The sequence below is a fragment of the Chanos chanos genome, chromosome 13 (genome assembly GCF_902362185.1).
Source record: "Chanos chanos chromosome 13, fChaCha1.1, whole genome shotgun sequence".
Classification (NCBI taxonomy): domain Eukaryota; kingdom Metazoa; phylum Chordata; class Actinopteri; order Gonorynchiformes; family Chanidae; genus Chanos; species Chanos chanos.
Window position 1 is genome coordinate 2,321,000 of NC_044507.1, and position 16,501 is coordinate 2,337,500.

General features: G+C 44.8%; 2 protein-coding genes across 2 annotated transcripts in view; both read left to right on the plus strand.

Moving 5' to 3' along the window:
• Window positions 1-263: 263 nt before the first annotated feature.
• Window positions 264-3,787, plus strand: tmem243a (transmembrane protein 243, mitochondrial a). Its single transcript, XM_030790635.1, has 5 exons — window positions 264-335; window positions 1,141-1,449; window positions 2,225-2,275; window positions 2,403-2,507; window positions 2,926-3,787. Exons 2-5 carry the CDS (start codon window positions 1,288-1,290, stop codon window positions 3,046-3,048), a joined length of 441 nt encoding a protein of 146 aa, XP_030646495.1. The 5' UTR covers window positions 264-335; window positions 1,141-1,287; the 3' UTR covers window positions 3,049-3,787.
• An 11,921-nt stretch (window positions 3,788-15,708) lies between these two features.
• elapor2a (endosome-lysosome associated apoptosis and autophagy regulator family member 2a) overlaps window positions 15,709-16,501 on the plus strand; it is a 24,623-nt gene continuing 23,830 nt past the window's right edge. Inside the window, exon 1 of the mRNA XM_030790288.1 lies at window positions 15,709-15,881. Coding sequence (XP_030646148.1) covers window positions 15,724-15,881 — 158 coding nt within the window. The 5' untranslated portion in view covers window positions 15,709-15,723. The remainder of the gene's footprint in view (window positions 15,882-16,501) is intronic.

Here is a 16,501-nt window from a genome sequence, read left to right on the forward strand (position 1 = left end):
TTGTAGATCTCAGTTATGTATTCATACAATTTGCGAAAGTACTTTTAAACAGGTGAAATCAATTTCAAAATGAGTACAAAATCAATGTCCCCAGTCCTTTAATATACAGAGGTTAAATTAGTTTTCAAATTGTTTTCAAATTCACGAACTGATTTCATATTCGTATCTATGAGACTTTTATTTTGAAACATTGACCCCTATAGTTGGCCATCACAGAAAATCCGCATTTGTTGTAGTTTCACATCGATTAATATAGCCAAGGATTTGGATACACTAAGCAGCTGAACTACCAAAAACGGTGGTCTGTTTCACTCACATCGCTTAGTTGTCGTCTGGTGAGTTATTTAAGGAACCATATCGCTCGTTTTTTAAAACGTAAATGTATAGGAGATTCAACAGGTGGGCTAGTTAGTTATCCGTACGAATAGTTACCTTAACAACAACGCTGTATCCGAAATGATCAACGAGTTAGAGAATACACGTGACAACTGAGTATACTGATATTAAATTAAAATTGTGGGTTATTAATCAACCATGGGAATCCTGAACGACCGGCCGTGGTCGGTGAAATACACCAGTGTCAATAAGCAGCAGTAGCCGGCTGATGTACATCATCAACAACTTAATTAAATCTGTTTTCCGTTTGGTGTTGCTCAATAAACGTAGATTGTGAAGGCAGCAGTGACTTTGTAAATGAGGTTGGCTGAACTAACTGCGGTTTTATTATTTCAGCTGATGTTACCGTTAGCAACTAGTCTAAGTAATTTGTAACTTAGCTAACTGTTCGTTTTTATAGCTTGCGCTAATTAAGCTTACTATGCTCAAACCGAGTTTCATTGACAGCTGTTGAAAGCAGCGTTTGAGCTTTAGAATCCTGGGTTTGCTTTTGCTATATATGCTCTTACTAAACACCAAACAAAGCTGAATGATATTGCCCTAGTTACAGCTGAACAAACAAAGTTAAGCTGAATCTAAATGCATTTAACATGCTGCGGTATTATTATTTAATTAGGGCGATAATACAGAAAACATTAACGCTATTGTAAGGCAGATGTGATGCTTATTTACAGAATGCAGTGTGTGTGTTTGGCGGTTTTGTCTTCCACAGGACTAACACACAGTCTTATGACTACTCCTCAGCTCGCTCGCTCTCTTTGAGAACCGGTGACCGGGAGCACAATGTGCGTCAGTTAAACCCTTCCCCCCCCTCCCCCTGGGCCGTGTGAGAAAGGGTCTGTCTGGAGGAATGTGTTTTTCTGGGTGGTATGAAGGATCCGAGCAGGACTCATGAGTGCGGTGGGCTGGGGGAGAGCTGAGAGATTAGCCGGTCCTCATGACCAGGACCTTAGTCCACTCAGCCCCACGGCTAACATGGACGACTTCACCACACGCACCTATGGCACCGGCACACTGGACAACAGACCCCTGTTCGGAGAAACGTCGGCCCGGGTACGAGAGAGAGAGAGAGAGAGACCAAGAGTGCTCTGACAGCCTGTATGGTGGTGGGTTGGATGTTGGGTGGTGAGAGAGAGAGAGAGAGAGAGGTGGGGGGGAGGGGGGTGTGTTGTGGAGGGGATATGGAAGAGGGCTAAAGATGAGATGAGAGACAGTCACAGAGATGAGTTTGAGGTGGAGATGAAAAATGATAAAAGAAAAGGAGTCGTAAGGGATGGGTGCAAGGCTGAGAAGGGTATGAGAAGAAAGAGAGAGATGGTGAACGGGTGTAGGGCAGGAGAGAGAGAGAGAGAGAGAGAGAGAGAGAGAGACTGACCAAAGAAGGAGACTGTATAAAAAGCTGTGTTCAGAAGAGATGTTTGTCTGACAGATTTAAATCTCTTATACACATTGCAGTGAGAACCATGCCTTACAGAGGCAGCCTATTTGGTTCCTTATGCTTCCTGGGTAAAAACGCAGACTGACGTGGGGAAGAGTGAGAGAGAGTGGGGGGTTGGGGGTGGGGACAGAATAGAGGAGTGGTGGATGTGTGTGTGTGTGTGTGTGTTAGAGAGAGAGAGAGGGAGAGGCACAGAGGTTGGTCTGTCCTCTTAACAGTGGAAGATGTTTGTTCTTGTGGTAAGACTGCAGCCTATCTGACTTTCTCCATTGTCAATGCCGTCTTTCTTTATCATATGAAGTGTTGTTCTCTGATTTCCTGCTTTATTTCAGAATGTAGAGGTTACTTTAAATCTCACTGCTGTTTGTTTGGTGTTTGTTTTCCTTCCAGGACAGAATAGTAAACCTTGCTGTCGGTGGATTCACTTCACTGCTCGTGATGGTGAGCAAAACAGACCTCAGATCTGTCCATTCCGTTGACATCATATTTTTTTTTTTTTAATGCCCATATTGATGAGTTGTGAGTGGTGGAGGAGCAGACGGAGTTTAAAGCGTTTGTCGTCTTTCAGGTGACCATCATCAGCTCCTTTCTCTTTCCCGCCTCACCCCCCAGAGCTCTGAACATTTTCTTCAGCGTGTGTATCGTCATGATCTGCTCGTCCGTGCTGATTCTGGTGAGTGGTTCTCTCTTTCTCCTCCTCTGGATTAAACCTCCAACAGCGCCGAGCTTTACCGCTGTCTCTGCTCCTCTCTGGAGTTTTTCCTGGTTAAATGTGCAACTTTAAACTGGAGGCAAAAAAAATAAGAGAGAGAGAGAGAGGGTATTTGTCGGTCTGCTCTGAGACTTAGTGTCTCAGGCTGTGTGGTGGTGTCTTCCCGCTGGAGTTAGACGGTCAGGGGTAAAAACATTCTAATGAGATTTTGTGGAAATGGTAGTCACATTTTCTCTGTTCCCCTGTTCGATCACCTAGATTAGACAGAGGGGCCTTGCTTATATAATATTTAGCTTTAAAAAAAAAGGGGGGGGGGCTTTTTAAGCCTTTGATGATCAGACTCGCTGAGATGTCGTAATGGAATCTGTTTGTTTGACAGATATTCTGGTACCGTCAGGGAGACCTGGAGCCCAAGTTCAGGAAGCTCATCTACTACAGCATATCATCCGTGGTCCTGCTCTGCCTGTGTGCCAATTTGTATTTCCATGATGTCGGAAGATGAGGAGCGTCCTAAAGTTTCTCAGGGGCCGCACGATCCAGAACATTCTCGGATGACCCAGCGTCTTTAGATACTAAAAATATATGTCTGTTTAACATTGTGAGAGTAACGTGTTTTTCCCGTATAAGCAGAAGCCGAGGAGAGAAGAAGCACATTTCCCTTTAGAACAGAGGAGAAGGGCTGAATGTTAAGTCAAATCCGTTTTCACATTCATCTCATTCCATATTAAAGTTGAGGTGCTGTACGTGAAGTATAGAGCTGCTGAAAGATTTTGAGCATTTCTGAGCGCTTGTTTGAATGTGTTTTCAAAATGTGTGCATTTCTTTACCTAATTTAATTGTCATTCCAGTCATTCTGAGCTGTTGAATAGGATTTTGTCCCTGGACGGGTTGTTTAGGCACTTAGAGAAAACACATGACACTAGTTAATATGAAGATGTTTCTGTTTGCTGGGGAATCTCATACAATCCTCTGTGTGTCATTCATCATCTCTCTGTCATTTACTGCTGCACTTTACCATGCTACATCTCAAGGTTTGATCAGCCAATAGCAATACACTACCTTTGGCTAAAGGCCAGAGATGAGTCTGGGTGTCCTGGACAGTTTGCTTACGGGGAAACTGTTAAATGAATATGCAACTCAGCATTCTTTCCCTCTGTTTATGGAGGGTTGTCTTAATAAATACCAGAATGACAATGACTGCAGTATAACTATTGGAGTGCAATAAAAACTATGAAACTGTCTGGGTTTTTATTTATTTATTTATTTTTAATTGTGTTTCAGCATAAACTGCCATCTAGTGGTAAGTGTTTGGAGATGCACAGAGAGAGAGAGAGAGAGAGAGGATGTAATGTAGTAAAAGGAGTCTTTTTTTGAAAGCAACTTTTTTTAACATAAAAGAATCTACACGTCTCTCTTTTAGAGCGGAAACATATCTTACAAGAAATAATGTGTGTTCGACACAATTTAATTAAGGGAAACCTAAGACTGAAGAACGTCGTCGTAACAGTGACATCGAGTCTGTTAACATATCGGAAACGCGATCTGTCGTAGGGCATATGACATTCTGCAGTTCGGACAAGCTGCCAGTAATACAATTTACGGAAAGAACCACTAGGACCGACAGTCAAATCTTAGCAAAGATTTTCTCCGGGGGGGGGGGGGGGGTTCCATTTTAGTTTTTTTTTTTTTTTTCTATATACGTATTAAGTTTGTAAAATCAAGATTTCAACAATATCACATGCTGAATGTTTGACTCAGAAAATATGAACGGTTTAGTTTGTCTTAACTTATTCGCACCTATTTATTCTATAGAGACACGACCACTTTCCTCCAACCGTGCTGCGCTTGCCCTTTAGATCCGCTGTGACGTCAGTCGGATGGCAGTCGGTCACCGGTGGATCCGCGCACAGTTTGGAGCAGATATCGTGCGGATAGACGGGGAGAGACTTCTTGCTACAACCTTAGTTAAATCTCATTTCTGTTATTCCCCAACGCACTGAATGGTGCGCTAACCCTACATGTTTATTTAGATTATGGGGCATCCGAGGAGTCATCGCTTCCACCATAGAGTAAGGTCTTCCGTTTGGATTTGCAGCGTCGGTCTCATCCTCGGTGCTCTAGCGCTGGTGACCGTGGCTAAGGATCTACCTCGATGCGAAGAGGTGAGCGGGCAGTGGTCTACTATCACACTCAGTTATCACGCAGACATATCAATTTGTCCTTCACAGATAGCGCTTCTTTAATTCACGCTGGAGCACAATTTCAGATTAATAAAGCACGGCGACAGCGAATGGGCATTGCCTTGAGTTAATTGAGTTGTTTTGTAGCCTAGTGGAAAATACATAAAACTCTGGTGGCTTTGGAATACGTAGGCTCTATAAAACACTCAGAAACCCACAGATACCCACGAGCACTACGTCCCCCCCCCCCCCCCCCCCCCGATATATTACTGTAATAACTAAATAAAGTTTAAAAAAAAAACAAAGAAGGCGAGTCGGGCATTGTCTTGGTATGACCTCGTTCACTTGGTGCAGAATGTTTAAAGTTTGGGCAAATTTATTTTATTTTTTTTGTGAGTGTTTAAAGTGCATTACTCATTGTAAAGGAATACTGATGGGGTGGTCCTGTGAGTCTTTGGCAGATCTAGTTACTCTATTTAAGCAGTGATTAGACATCGCAGTGAAGAATACCCAGGAGCTTTAGCTGATTAGCGTCTTTATGGAAGAATAACTGTGATAATTCTGAGTAAAGTTAGGCCTGCACTAGACCAAGCCTACTCCATTCTAAATTGTGAGACTTTTTGTGCTTTATAAATATACACACTTGCTTTACCATGGCGTTAACATACGGTTGGCATAACAGGTAAGCACATGGTCGAAGCCCTTACCGCAGTGAGTCACAACGCAAGTTGACATTTCAGGCGAGTAGAAATGAAACAGTTAAGTGGACAGTGCAGGTGTAACATTGGGGTCTTTCCTGTGGAATGACTGGACATTCTGTACAGGTCAGTCTGAGGGTCACACTCCGTGCCTTTTGTGTGAAACACATCTCAGATCACACACGGTCAGTGACCACAGACAAATGACCAAATGCATTCATTTAAACTGCTCTTCATTTTTGGGCGCGTTTCAATAATTACACGTAAACCAGTCTTTGCATAATAGGTATATTGTGCAGCAGTGTACGGAACTCACGGAATCAAATTGTATTCTAGAAACAGCTGGTGATCGTTGCAAAGTTATCGATTTTAGAACCCGATACACACAGGAACCGAGGCGAGATGGTGCGTGTCTGATTACTGTCAGAAAGCAGGCAGTGATTTTTGTAAGGAGAGTGCAGAGAGACAACCTCCACACTGGTTGGCTCGGCAGGTTCAGGATGTGTTTGGGTCTAGTTTGCAGCGCTGTATTCTCCCTCACGCTATGCTAATGGATGGGAGAAGTTTCCATTCGATTCTTAAGTGCTTGCTTTTCACCAGATTAGTCACGACCAGGACCTGAACCTGAGTAGTGGGTGATATGAGGTAAAAATAGGCTCTGTGAGGGTGCTAGCGTCCACAGTCATCTCTCGCTGTTGTGGTTGAGTGACCAGAGGCAAAGAGGAGGAACTGTTTAATGTGGGTTTGGGAAATGACTGTGCTCTAGGCTTGAATGGATTCAGTCAGTTCTCCAAAGCTTTGATATCTTTAACGCTACCTGCTACAGCGTTCACACAGTACACAGGCAAACTAGTTTAAAAGAGCCAGCGATCCGGCTTTTGCCTTTGTTTAACCTGTTTATGTATGTACTTGTTTATTTATTTATCTATTGCATCAGTAGGTGCTAATAAAATGAAAAACATTACAGTCTGTACTCTTGTGTAACATGATACATATATAGCGTTTTTTTAAAGATACTCTACATTTAAAAAAAAAAAAACAAAAAAACAAAACCTCTCTCATTTTTCCTCCTACACAAATGTCTCTGTTTTTTTAAGGAGTGTAGTTGGAGAGAGAAGAGGAAAATGCATAATTTCAAATCTCTAGATGTTCACGCTTCCTGCCAGCCAGGCCTTCTGTGCTGGGTGATATGTGGCCAATTGCTTTATCAATCCTTCATGCTTTCATCTTGGTGCACTCACTGAGAGTTGCCAGACTGAGTGTCTGTGTGTGTGTGTGTGTGTGTGTGTCAATGTGTGTGTGTGTCAATGTGTGTGTGTGTGCTTGCCTGTGTGTGTGTTTGTGTCTGTGTCTCTGTGTGTATGTGTGTGTATGTGCGTGCCTGTGTGTGTGTTTGTGGCTGTGTGTGTGTTTGTGCCTGTGTGTGAGTGTGTGTGTGTGTGTGTGTCTGTGTCTCTGTGTGTGTGTGTGTGTGTGTGTGAGAGAGATTTAGAGAGCAGGCATGTCCAGAGTGTTGCTGAATGGTAGGTGAAAACCTGTCCTTTCCCTGGTGACAGTGAGGTAGCCTGACCATGGTCCTGAGCATAGGCCATCCTAGATTAACGAAGACCATAACATTAATCCTAATGTTGTGAATGTGTTGGATTAACCCTGGTGCTACTGTGCACTGGATACCAGAACACAACTACTCAGAACCACCGTATTAGTAATGTTAATTTCAGCAGGCACGTAATGTATGGTATTCAAGCACTTTGTAGATCAGGCATGACAGTGTTGTGGTTTGACAGCTTGTGTTTGATTAACCTTTTTTTTTTTAATGTGTAGATGAGTGTGTGATTTCTGGGCTGTCTGTGCGCTGGCCTTTTTTTTTAATGTGTAGATGAGTGTGTGATTTCTGGGCTGTCTGTGCGCTGGCCTTGTCGGCCGGTTCCTGTTTGGAGCGGTGGACATTCTGGAGCTGCCCTGGCTTGTGCTGAGTGAGTTGGTCAGCAGGGCACCCTGGGAGGTTTTATCAGCTTCCTCCTCGCTTTGGCTCTTCCTTCCCCCCCCCGACTCCCACAACACATAACGTTAAGCACTACTTAACAAACAGAAATCACAAATTTTTCCATGGTCATATCAGCCAGCAGCCTACCAGCTAAACATAAATCAAGCCTTTTTTTCCCCCATGTCAGCCAGTCCAGGAGCGAAAAGTGTCTCTATCTCAACCCAAACCCCTGCCCTGCTGTTCACTAGCCACCAAACACTGAGTCAGAGCAGAGCAGGCCGGTCAGATCTCCAGGGAGAGAGGGACAGATAAACCTCAGTGGAACATACTATATTTACTCTGAGGCATTTCTTAAAACAGCACTAAGTGGTGTTAAGTGGCATGGCTTCAGGCTATCCCTCAGGTGTTAGGATGTCTGTATGGTGTTAAGCTGTCTGTATTGTGTTAGGCTGTCTGTATTGTGTTAAGGTGTCTTTGTGGAGTTAGCTGGTACCCACAGTGATAGGCTTGAGTAAGTATGGTGAGTGGTTAGATCAGGCTCCAGTTTGTCTGAGCTGAGAAATACAGCGTGCATTGTCTTCTCAGAACACATATCAGTCAAACCTCCATAACACTCCAGCTCTCCAAACTATGTGTGTGTGTGTGTGTGTGTGTGTGTGTGTGAGTGCGCGCGCGTGTGCATATGTGTGTGTGTGTGTGTGTGTGTGTGTGTGTGAGTGAGAGAGAGAGAGAGAGAGGGAGATAGATAGGGAAAGAATGTATGTATCTTTACGATTCACCTCATAGACCTAGATGAAGGATCTCCACCTACCAGCCTTCCCCACCTCAGTGTGGGCTGAGTGACAGGTCAGTAGTGGAGGTTGGTGGTTGGAGCAGAGAGGAGCTGGGTGGAGATAAATGGACTCCATACGGCAGAGACAGGAATACACCGACAGGGAGAGGCTGTTCTCCGTCAGGGCTCAATTAGACACTGTTCTCTGTCAGGGCTCAATTAGACACCGCAGAGAGAAAAAGAGAAAGAGAGTAATGGAGAGAGCGAAAAGGAGAGAATCAGCCAATGAGACGCTGCTGGCTGTTTACTCTTCTCTCTGTCTCTGTCTCTCTCTCTCTCTGTTTCTCTGCATGCATTAAGACCCATATCTGTCCATGTGGTGAAGGAGGTTGGAGGCTGCCACAGCTGCAACAATGGCTGCGTGTGTGTGTTTGTATACGTGTGTGTGTGTGGGTGTGGGTGTGTGCGTGCGTGTGTGTATCTGTGCGTGTGTTTGTGTATCTGTGCGTGTGTTTGTGTATCTGTGTGTGTGTTTGTGTACGTGTGTGTGTGTGCGTGTGTGCGTGCGTGTGTGTATCTGTGCGTGTGTGCGTGTGTTTGTGTATGTGTATGTGTGTTTGTGTCTTTGTGCGTGCGTGTGTGTCTCTGTGCGTGTGTGTGTGTGTGTATCTGTGTGTGTGTTTGTGTCTTTGTGTGTGTGTGTGTGCGTGTGTGCGTGCGTGTGTATATCTGTGCGTGTGTGCGTGTGTTTGTGTACGTGTGTGTGTGTTTGTGTACGTGTTTGTGTGTGTGTGTGTGTGTGTGTGTGTATCTGTGTGTGTGTGTATCTGTGCGTGTGTGCGTGTGTGTGTGTGTGTGTGTGTGTGTGTGTTTGTGTCTTTGTGTGTATCTGTGCGTGTTTGTGTATGTGTGTGTGTGTATCTGTGCGTGTGTGTGTGTGTGTTTGTGTCTTTGTGTGTATCTGTGCGTGTGTGTGTATGTGTGTGTGTGTTTGTGTCTTTGTGTGTGTGTGTACAGAGGAAAAGGGTGGGGTTGTAACACAGCCTTTGGGGCACTGGACTCTTTTATTAGTATTTTCTATTGAGGTGCTGTTTGCACACAGTTCTCTCTCTCTGTCTGTTTCTCTCTCCGCCCCCGCCCCCCCCCCCCGTCTCCGTTTCTCTCTCTCTCTCTCTCTCTGTCATACACACACACACACACTCAAACACAGTCATCCGGAGACCCGATCACGTGATACTGGGCTCTTGTTTTGTAAAGCAGTGAGCTTCTGATTGTCATCAGAATGAAAGAAGGAAAGATTTAGACAGTGGGTCAGATTCAGACAGTGGGTCAGATTGAGACGGTGGGTCAGATTGAGACGGTGGGTCAGATTGAGACGGTGGGTTAGATTCAGACGGTGGGTCAGATTGAGACGGTGGGTCAGATTGAGACGGTGGGTCAGATTGAGACGGTGGGTCAGATTGAGACGGTGGGTTAGATTCAGACGGTGGGTCAGATTGAGACGGTGGGTCAGATTGAGACGGTGGGTCAGATTGAGACGGTGGGTCAGATTCAGACTGTGGGTCAGATTGAGACGGTGGGTCAGATTGAGGCGGTGGGTCAGATTGAGACAGTGGGTCAGATTGAGACGGTGGGTCAGATTGAGACGGTGGGTCAGATTGAGACTGTGGGTCAGATTGAGACGGTGGGTCAGATTCAGACGGTGGGTCAGATTGAGACAGTGGGTCAGATTGAGACTGTGGGTCAGATTGAGACGGTGGGTCAGATTCAGACGGTGGGTCAGATTGAGACAGTGGGTAGTTGGTAGTTGGTTGTTACACCCCAAGTCAGAACTGTGTTTGTCTCATTTTCTTAAGTTTTGTTCAAAATTTAAGCTCTTGCTTGTAAAATAATAACAGTCTGTGGTTTGTGTGTGTGATGTGATGTGTGTGTGTGTGTGTGTGTGTGTGTGTGTGTGTGTTTGCAGTCAGATTACTACTTTGAATACACAGACTGTGACAGTACAGGGTCCAGGTGGAGAGTGGCCATTCCACAGAAGCCAGGAGAATGTACAGGTCTCCCAGACCCTGTCCAGGGCACTGACTGCAGTAAGTACATGTGTGTGAGAGTGTGTGTGTGAGAGTGTGTGTGTGAGAGTGTGTGGGCCTGTGTGTGTGCGCATGTGTTTTCATATTTGCATGCTTGTGTGTGTGGTGTGTGCAACATTTGTAGTGTGTGTGTGTGTGTGTGTGTGTCGGTGGGTGTATTTACACATACATGCTTGAGTGTGTTGTGTGTGTGGGTGTGTGTGTCTGTGTATGTGTGTACGTCTGTGGGTGTATGTACACATACATGCTTGAGTGTGTGAGTATGTGTGTTTGAAAGAGCGAGGGATTGTGAGTGAGATGTTGTTTTGACTGTGTGTAGTGTGTGTAGTGTGTGTGTAGTGTGCATGTGTGTGTGTGTGAAAGAGCGAGGGATTGTGAGTGAGATGTTGTTTTGACCGTGTGTACTGTGTGTGTGTAGTGTGTGTGTGTGAAAGAGCGAGGGATTGTGAGTGAGATGTTGTTTTGACCGTGTGAGAGTGTGTGTGTAGTGTGTAGTGTGTGTGTGTAGCGTGTAGTGTGTGTGTGTGAAAGAGAGAGGGATTGTGAGTGAGATGTTGTTTTGACCGTGTGTAGTGTAGTGTGTGTGTGTGTGAAAGAGCAAGGGATTGTGAGTGAGATGTTGCTTTGACCGTGTGTAGTGTGTGTGTGTGTGTGTGTGTGTGTGTAGTGTGTGTGTGTGAAAGAGCAAGGGATTGTGAGTGAGATGTTGTTTTGACCGTGTGTAGTGTGTGTGTGTAGTGTGTGTGTGTAGTGTGTGTGTGTGTGTGTGTGTGAAAGAGAGAGGGATTGTGAGTAAGATGTTGTTTTGACCGTGTGTAGTGTGTGTGTGTGTAGTGTGTAGTGTGTGTGTGTAGCGTGTAGTGTGTGTGTGTGTGAAAGAGCGAGTGATTGTGAGTGAGATATTGTTTTGACCGTGTGTAGTGTGTGTGTGTAGTGTGTGTGTGTGTGTGTGTGTGTGTGAAAGAGAGAGGGATTGTGAGTGAGATGTTTTGATCGTGTGCGTCACTATCAGCCGTGTCTTTGTCACCTCTTTATCTTTAGGGAGGAATTTGCTTTCGTTTCACACTCACACAGTGACCCCACAGCCGACACTGCTGTTCCCTAACTCAACCCCATATACACTCAACCCCATATACGCTCAACCCCGTTTACGCTCAACCCCATCTACGCTCAACCCCGTTTACGCTCAACTCCGTTTACGCTCAACCCCATATACACTGAACCACAAATATGCTCGACCACATTTAAATTCTACCACATTTACACTCAACCCCATATACACTCAACCCCATATACGCTCAACCACATTTACACTCAACCCCATTTACACTCAACCCCATATACGCTCAACCACATTTACGCTCAACCACATTTACGCTCAACCCCATATACACTCAACCACATTTACACTCAACCCAATATACACTCAACCCGATTAAGATCTGATTTTGGTGATCTGATCACAAGTGGACAGCTCTAAGTGCGTCCATTTACACCTGGCTTTAGAGTCCGTGTCTCAACTGACCACTTGAGATCGGATCTCACTTCCCCGCTCTATATGCAAATAAACACATAAATCATTTCAAACACGTTACCCCTTTCACTGAATTTCACTTTTGCTTTTCTGATTGGAGATAGTGCTTATGACATGTGAGATGTCGGACAAATTTGGTGGTCATTGATCGCTGTTTTGGGACATTAAGGCACGTTAAGCTGTTTCCTCAACGGAGAGGAAAACGCTTAACGTGAGATAACGACCGTACTCCTAGGATCTTGATTTTGACCCTTCGACAGGAGGAGGAGTTTCTGACAAGAGATGCCTGAGTGAAATGTGGTGATCATTGATGGCAGTTTTGGAACATTAAGCCACGTTAAGCTTTTTCATGTTAAACGTTGTTTTTAATCGGCGGGAGGCATCAATGCACTTCCCGTGCTTAGTCTGTCAGAAATTTAAAGAAGACGAAGGAGAAGAAATCAAGACTGTATCCATTTTGCCTGTTGTTGTTGTTGTTGTTTTTACCTGTTGTTGCACTTTAATATGACGCCGTTGCCGAGCGAATGTGTACATACGCGAATGAGTTCGTACTTCCGCGTGAGCAGAGGACGTCAGTTGAGCAGGCGGTTGTTCAGTGTAGTTGAGTTCGCATTCGCGTTTACAGTGCTATAAGAATGTGGTCATATGCGGTGTAGACCACCTCTGAATGTGGTCTGAGTGATCGGATCTCGATGCGACTTCAGTGCGCATTGGATGTGTTTACACCTGTACTTTTGAGCTGTCCACTCGTGATCGGATCTCCAAAATCGGATCTTAATGCAAGGTGTAAACAGGGCCACATTTACACTCAACCACATTTACACTTGACCACACATACACTCAACCACATTCAAACTCAACCACATTTACGCTCGGCTACATTTAAATTCAACCACATATAGACTCAACCACATATGCACTCAACCACATTGTGTGCGTGCGTGTGCGTTCGTGTGTGTGTGCAAGCACATGTGTGTGTGCTTGTGTCTGTGTGTGAATGTATGTCTGGTGTTTGGCTGTGCACCATTACAGAGATGATCAACTCAATACACAGTGCAAAAAGAGCAGTGCAGATCTCAATCTCTCTCTCTCTGTCTCTGTTTCTCTCTCTGTCTGTCTGTCTCTCTGTCTGTCTCTCTGTCTGTCTCTCTGTCTGTCTCTCTGTCTGTGTCTCTCTGTCTGTGTCTCTCTGTCTGTCTGTCTCTCTGTCTGTCTGTCTCTCTGTCTGTCTCTCTGTCTGTCTCTCTCTCTCGCTCTCTCTCTGTCTGTCTGTCTCTCTGACTGTCTCTGTCTCTCTCTTTCTCTCCCCCCCCCCCTCTCTTTATCTCTCTCTCATATGACTGCTGACCAGCTTTGGCACTGGGTTTCTTTTCCTGACGCAGTGTGACCATGTTTTCAGAGAAGAGGCAGAGGTGGCGTTAAACTCAGATGTCAGCACTGGGCTCAGTGAGAGAGGATAAGAAACAGACGCTGACATGGAGATAAGAGGGCTGTGGAGTGTTGTCACACTCTGTATGTAGGACAGTCTCTTTTAAAGGAGACAACTCTCTGTTTCCCCGTCTTTCTCGGTCCTCTGCTCTCACTGCTCTCACTCGGTCCACTGCTCTCACTCATTAGTCTGTCAGTCATAATCTTCATCACGATCCATTACAAATATCAGTCATCTAACTTTTCTTTCAAAGTCTTCTGTTAAAGTAGTGGAAAAAAAGTTTAAATTCAGCCAGAATCCTCGGTGAGTGAGATGTGCTCTTAAGATCATTTCTAGTGTAGTCCTCTAAAGCAGCAGAGGTGAAGATGGTAGAGTCCATGCGTTCTCAGTGGCCGTGTGAGTGAAATAAAGACCTTATGTCTTTTGGTATGTGTCCTTGTCATAGAGCAAAAAAACCGATAGAATGCAGACCTCTAGTATCAAAATCTAGTTCCGATAAATATCCAGTGGATGAGAAGCAAGAGGGGTGATTACACTGTAATTCCCATACAAGCTCGATAGCTCCGTGCTAAAGAGAGGGCATTGCCTTGGCAAGAACCTGTCTTAGCACAAGTACTTAAAATGCAAAGTTCTGAAGTTGTCATGGAAATGAGGCTGACGGTTTGTTTTCAGCCAGTCTTGGTACTGTGGACATGTAAAATCTCATTTTTTTTTGTGTTAGATTTCTGAGTGTGAGTTTATGAGACGTGTCTGTCCGTTCTGATATGTGGGAATCTCAGTGAAGTGAAAAGCAGTCATTTGTCACTCAGTGGAAAGGGGGCTCTAGACATGGGTGTCTTTGTATGAGAACAGCTGGGTTAAAGTGTATTTTCATTCCTTTTAACACCGAACATAAGTTAACCTCAAGACTCTAGAAAAAAATGTAGTATAGTAAAAAATAGTTTCCTCCTTACTGCTGAGGCAGAGAAGATGCAGTTTAATCTCTAATCCTGAGCCAGATCAGTCTCTGTTTGTCATCTGGAAGACTTCACACCCTCTCCTTCTTTTTCCCTCCTCGATTAATTGACACCTTCATCATGCTTAAAGTCACTCCCTGTGAGAGGCTCTTACACGACAGGAATCTTTAGCTTTTTGATAGACAGGGTATAATTAGGGTATAATTTCTGTGTCCATGTCAAAACGAGTGCCAATTAAACTGAGCAGTATGCACTGCCTAAGTGGAAACTGTGATTACAAGCTATTAGTAAAGTTAATTAAAAAATTTTTCTTTTGTTCTTGGTATTATACATAGGGTGGGAGCGTGTACACACACACACATACATGCACACACATACACACACGCGCACACACACATAGAGAAGAGCAGTGTGCATGTTTTATTTTTCTGTGTGGACAGTGTGAGAAGTACATCCTCTTTAGTAGGAAGTCTGGATTAGGGAGCGGTTGTCATGGTTACCAGATAGGGTGCTGGGGACTGGCTGAAATGCCTCTGATGAAGGGTCAGCAGGACAGTATCTATGGAGTGTAACCATGTTACTTCTGTGTGTGTGTGTGTGTCTGTGTGTGTGTCTCTGTGTGTGTGTGTGTGTGTGTGTATATATTTGTGTGTGCGGTTTAAGGAATGCTTGTTGACTCTCTGTGTGCGTGTGTGTGTGTGTGTGTGTGTGTGTGTGTATTTGTATGTGTATTTGTGTGTGCGGTTTAAGGAATGCTTGTTGACTGTGTGTGTGTGTGTGTGTGTGTGTGTACATGTATATGTATGTGTATATTTGTGTGTGTGGTTTAAGGAATGCTTGTTGACTGTGTGTGTGTGTGTGCGTAAGCGAGTAATTTGCTCTGTGCAAACACAGTTTACTGTTAGAGATGCTCTCACCTCTATGCACACAAAGTGTCTTAGCAACCAGCTTTATAGGTTTTTTAGCTTTTTCTTACCAAGTGTGTGTGCGTCTGTGTGTGTGCTGTGTGCATGTGTGTGTGCGTGCGTGCGTGTGTGTGTGCGTGCGTGCGTGTGTTGTGCGTGCATGCGTTGTGAGTGACTGTGTGTGTGTGTGTGCGCACTTGCGCGTGTGTGTGTGTTTGTGTGTGTTTGTGCATGTGTGTGTGCGTGCATGCGTGTGTGTGTGTGTGCGTATGTGCGCGCATGTGTGTGTGTGTGTGTTGTGCGTGCCTGCGTGCGTTGTAAGTGTGTGTGTGTGTTTGTGTGAGCGTGTCCGCGCGCGCGTGTGTGTGTGTGTGTGTGTGTGTGCGTGTGTGTGTGCGTGTGCGTGTGCGTGTGTGTTGTGTGTTTGTGCGTGCGTGCGTGCGTGCGTTGTAAGTGTGTGTTTGTGTGTGCGTATGTGTGTGTGTGTGTGTGTGGAGGTGTTTGGGTCAGAATATGCCTAAACGGGCTTTACTACTCATTTCTCATCTGAGTGGTTGTGAGGTGAGTGTTGTGAGGTGTGTATTGTGTGTATTGTAGCATTTTCGTGTGAGACCGGGGAGTTTTTGGAGATGTCTGCTCAGGAGTGCACTCAGTGTGCAGCAGGAACATATTCCCTTGGCAGCGGAATCCGCTTTGACGAATGGGACGAGATTCCGGCTGGATTCAGTAGCTTAGCAACCTACATGGACAATGGACCACACAGAGAAGATGGTCTTTCCTGCACCAGGTGAGTTACATAATGAGAAGGCAGGGTCACCTGTACCGAGTGAGTTACACGGGGAAAAGGCGGGGTTATTTGTGACTGGGAGGAGTTAAGTGTCACAGTCTGAATGAATGGGGAGGGGCTTAACTTTCTAAAAGCAAATGATTCTTGAATGATCCTCCTTGTCTGAGGACCGTAACCGGTAATGACCTCTATCTGGGAGTCAAGGTTTGAACCATGCTGATTACTGAGGGTGACAGAAAGTTCAGCAGAACCCGGTGAACGAGGGGAAAAGCAATGTTTACTTGGTAACGCTTTATTTTACAGTCTGCTAATTACCAGGTATTAACTAAGAAATGAGATGGTAGTAAAAAACAGTAATCGCAATAGGAAGAGCTAAGTAATTTCCTGGTAAGAACATAGAAACCTGCTAGATAGCAACAGCCCTAACCTTGACCGAACCCTAAGCCTAGCCAGATGGTTCCCTGATAGGTTTCCATGTGCTTCCTGGACAATAACTTAGTACTTACTATACACCTCTAATAGGTAGTTTCCAAATAACTATATTTTGTTGCCATCAGGTTTCTATGGACTTACCAGGAAATTATTTAGCACTTCCTATCCAGTTTTTTTGCACTTTTATA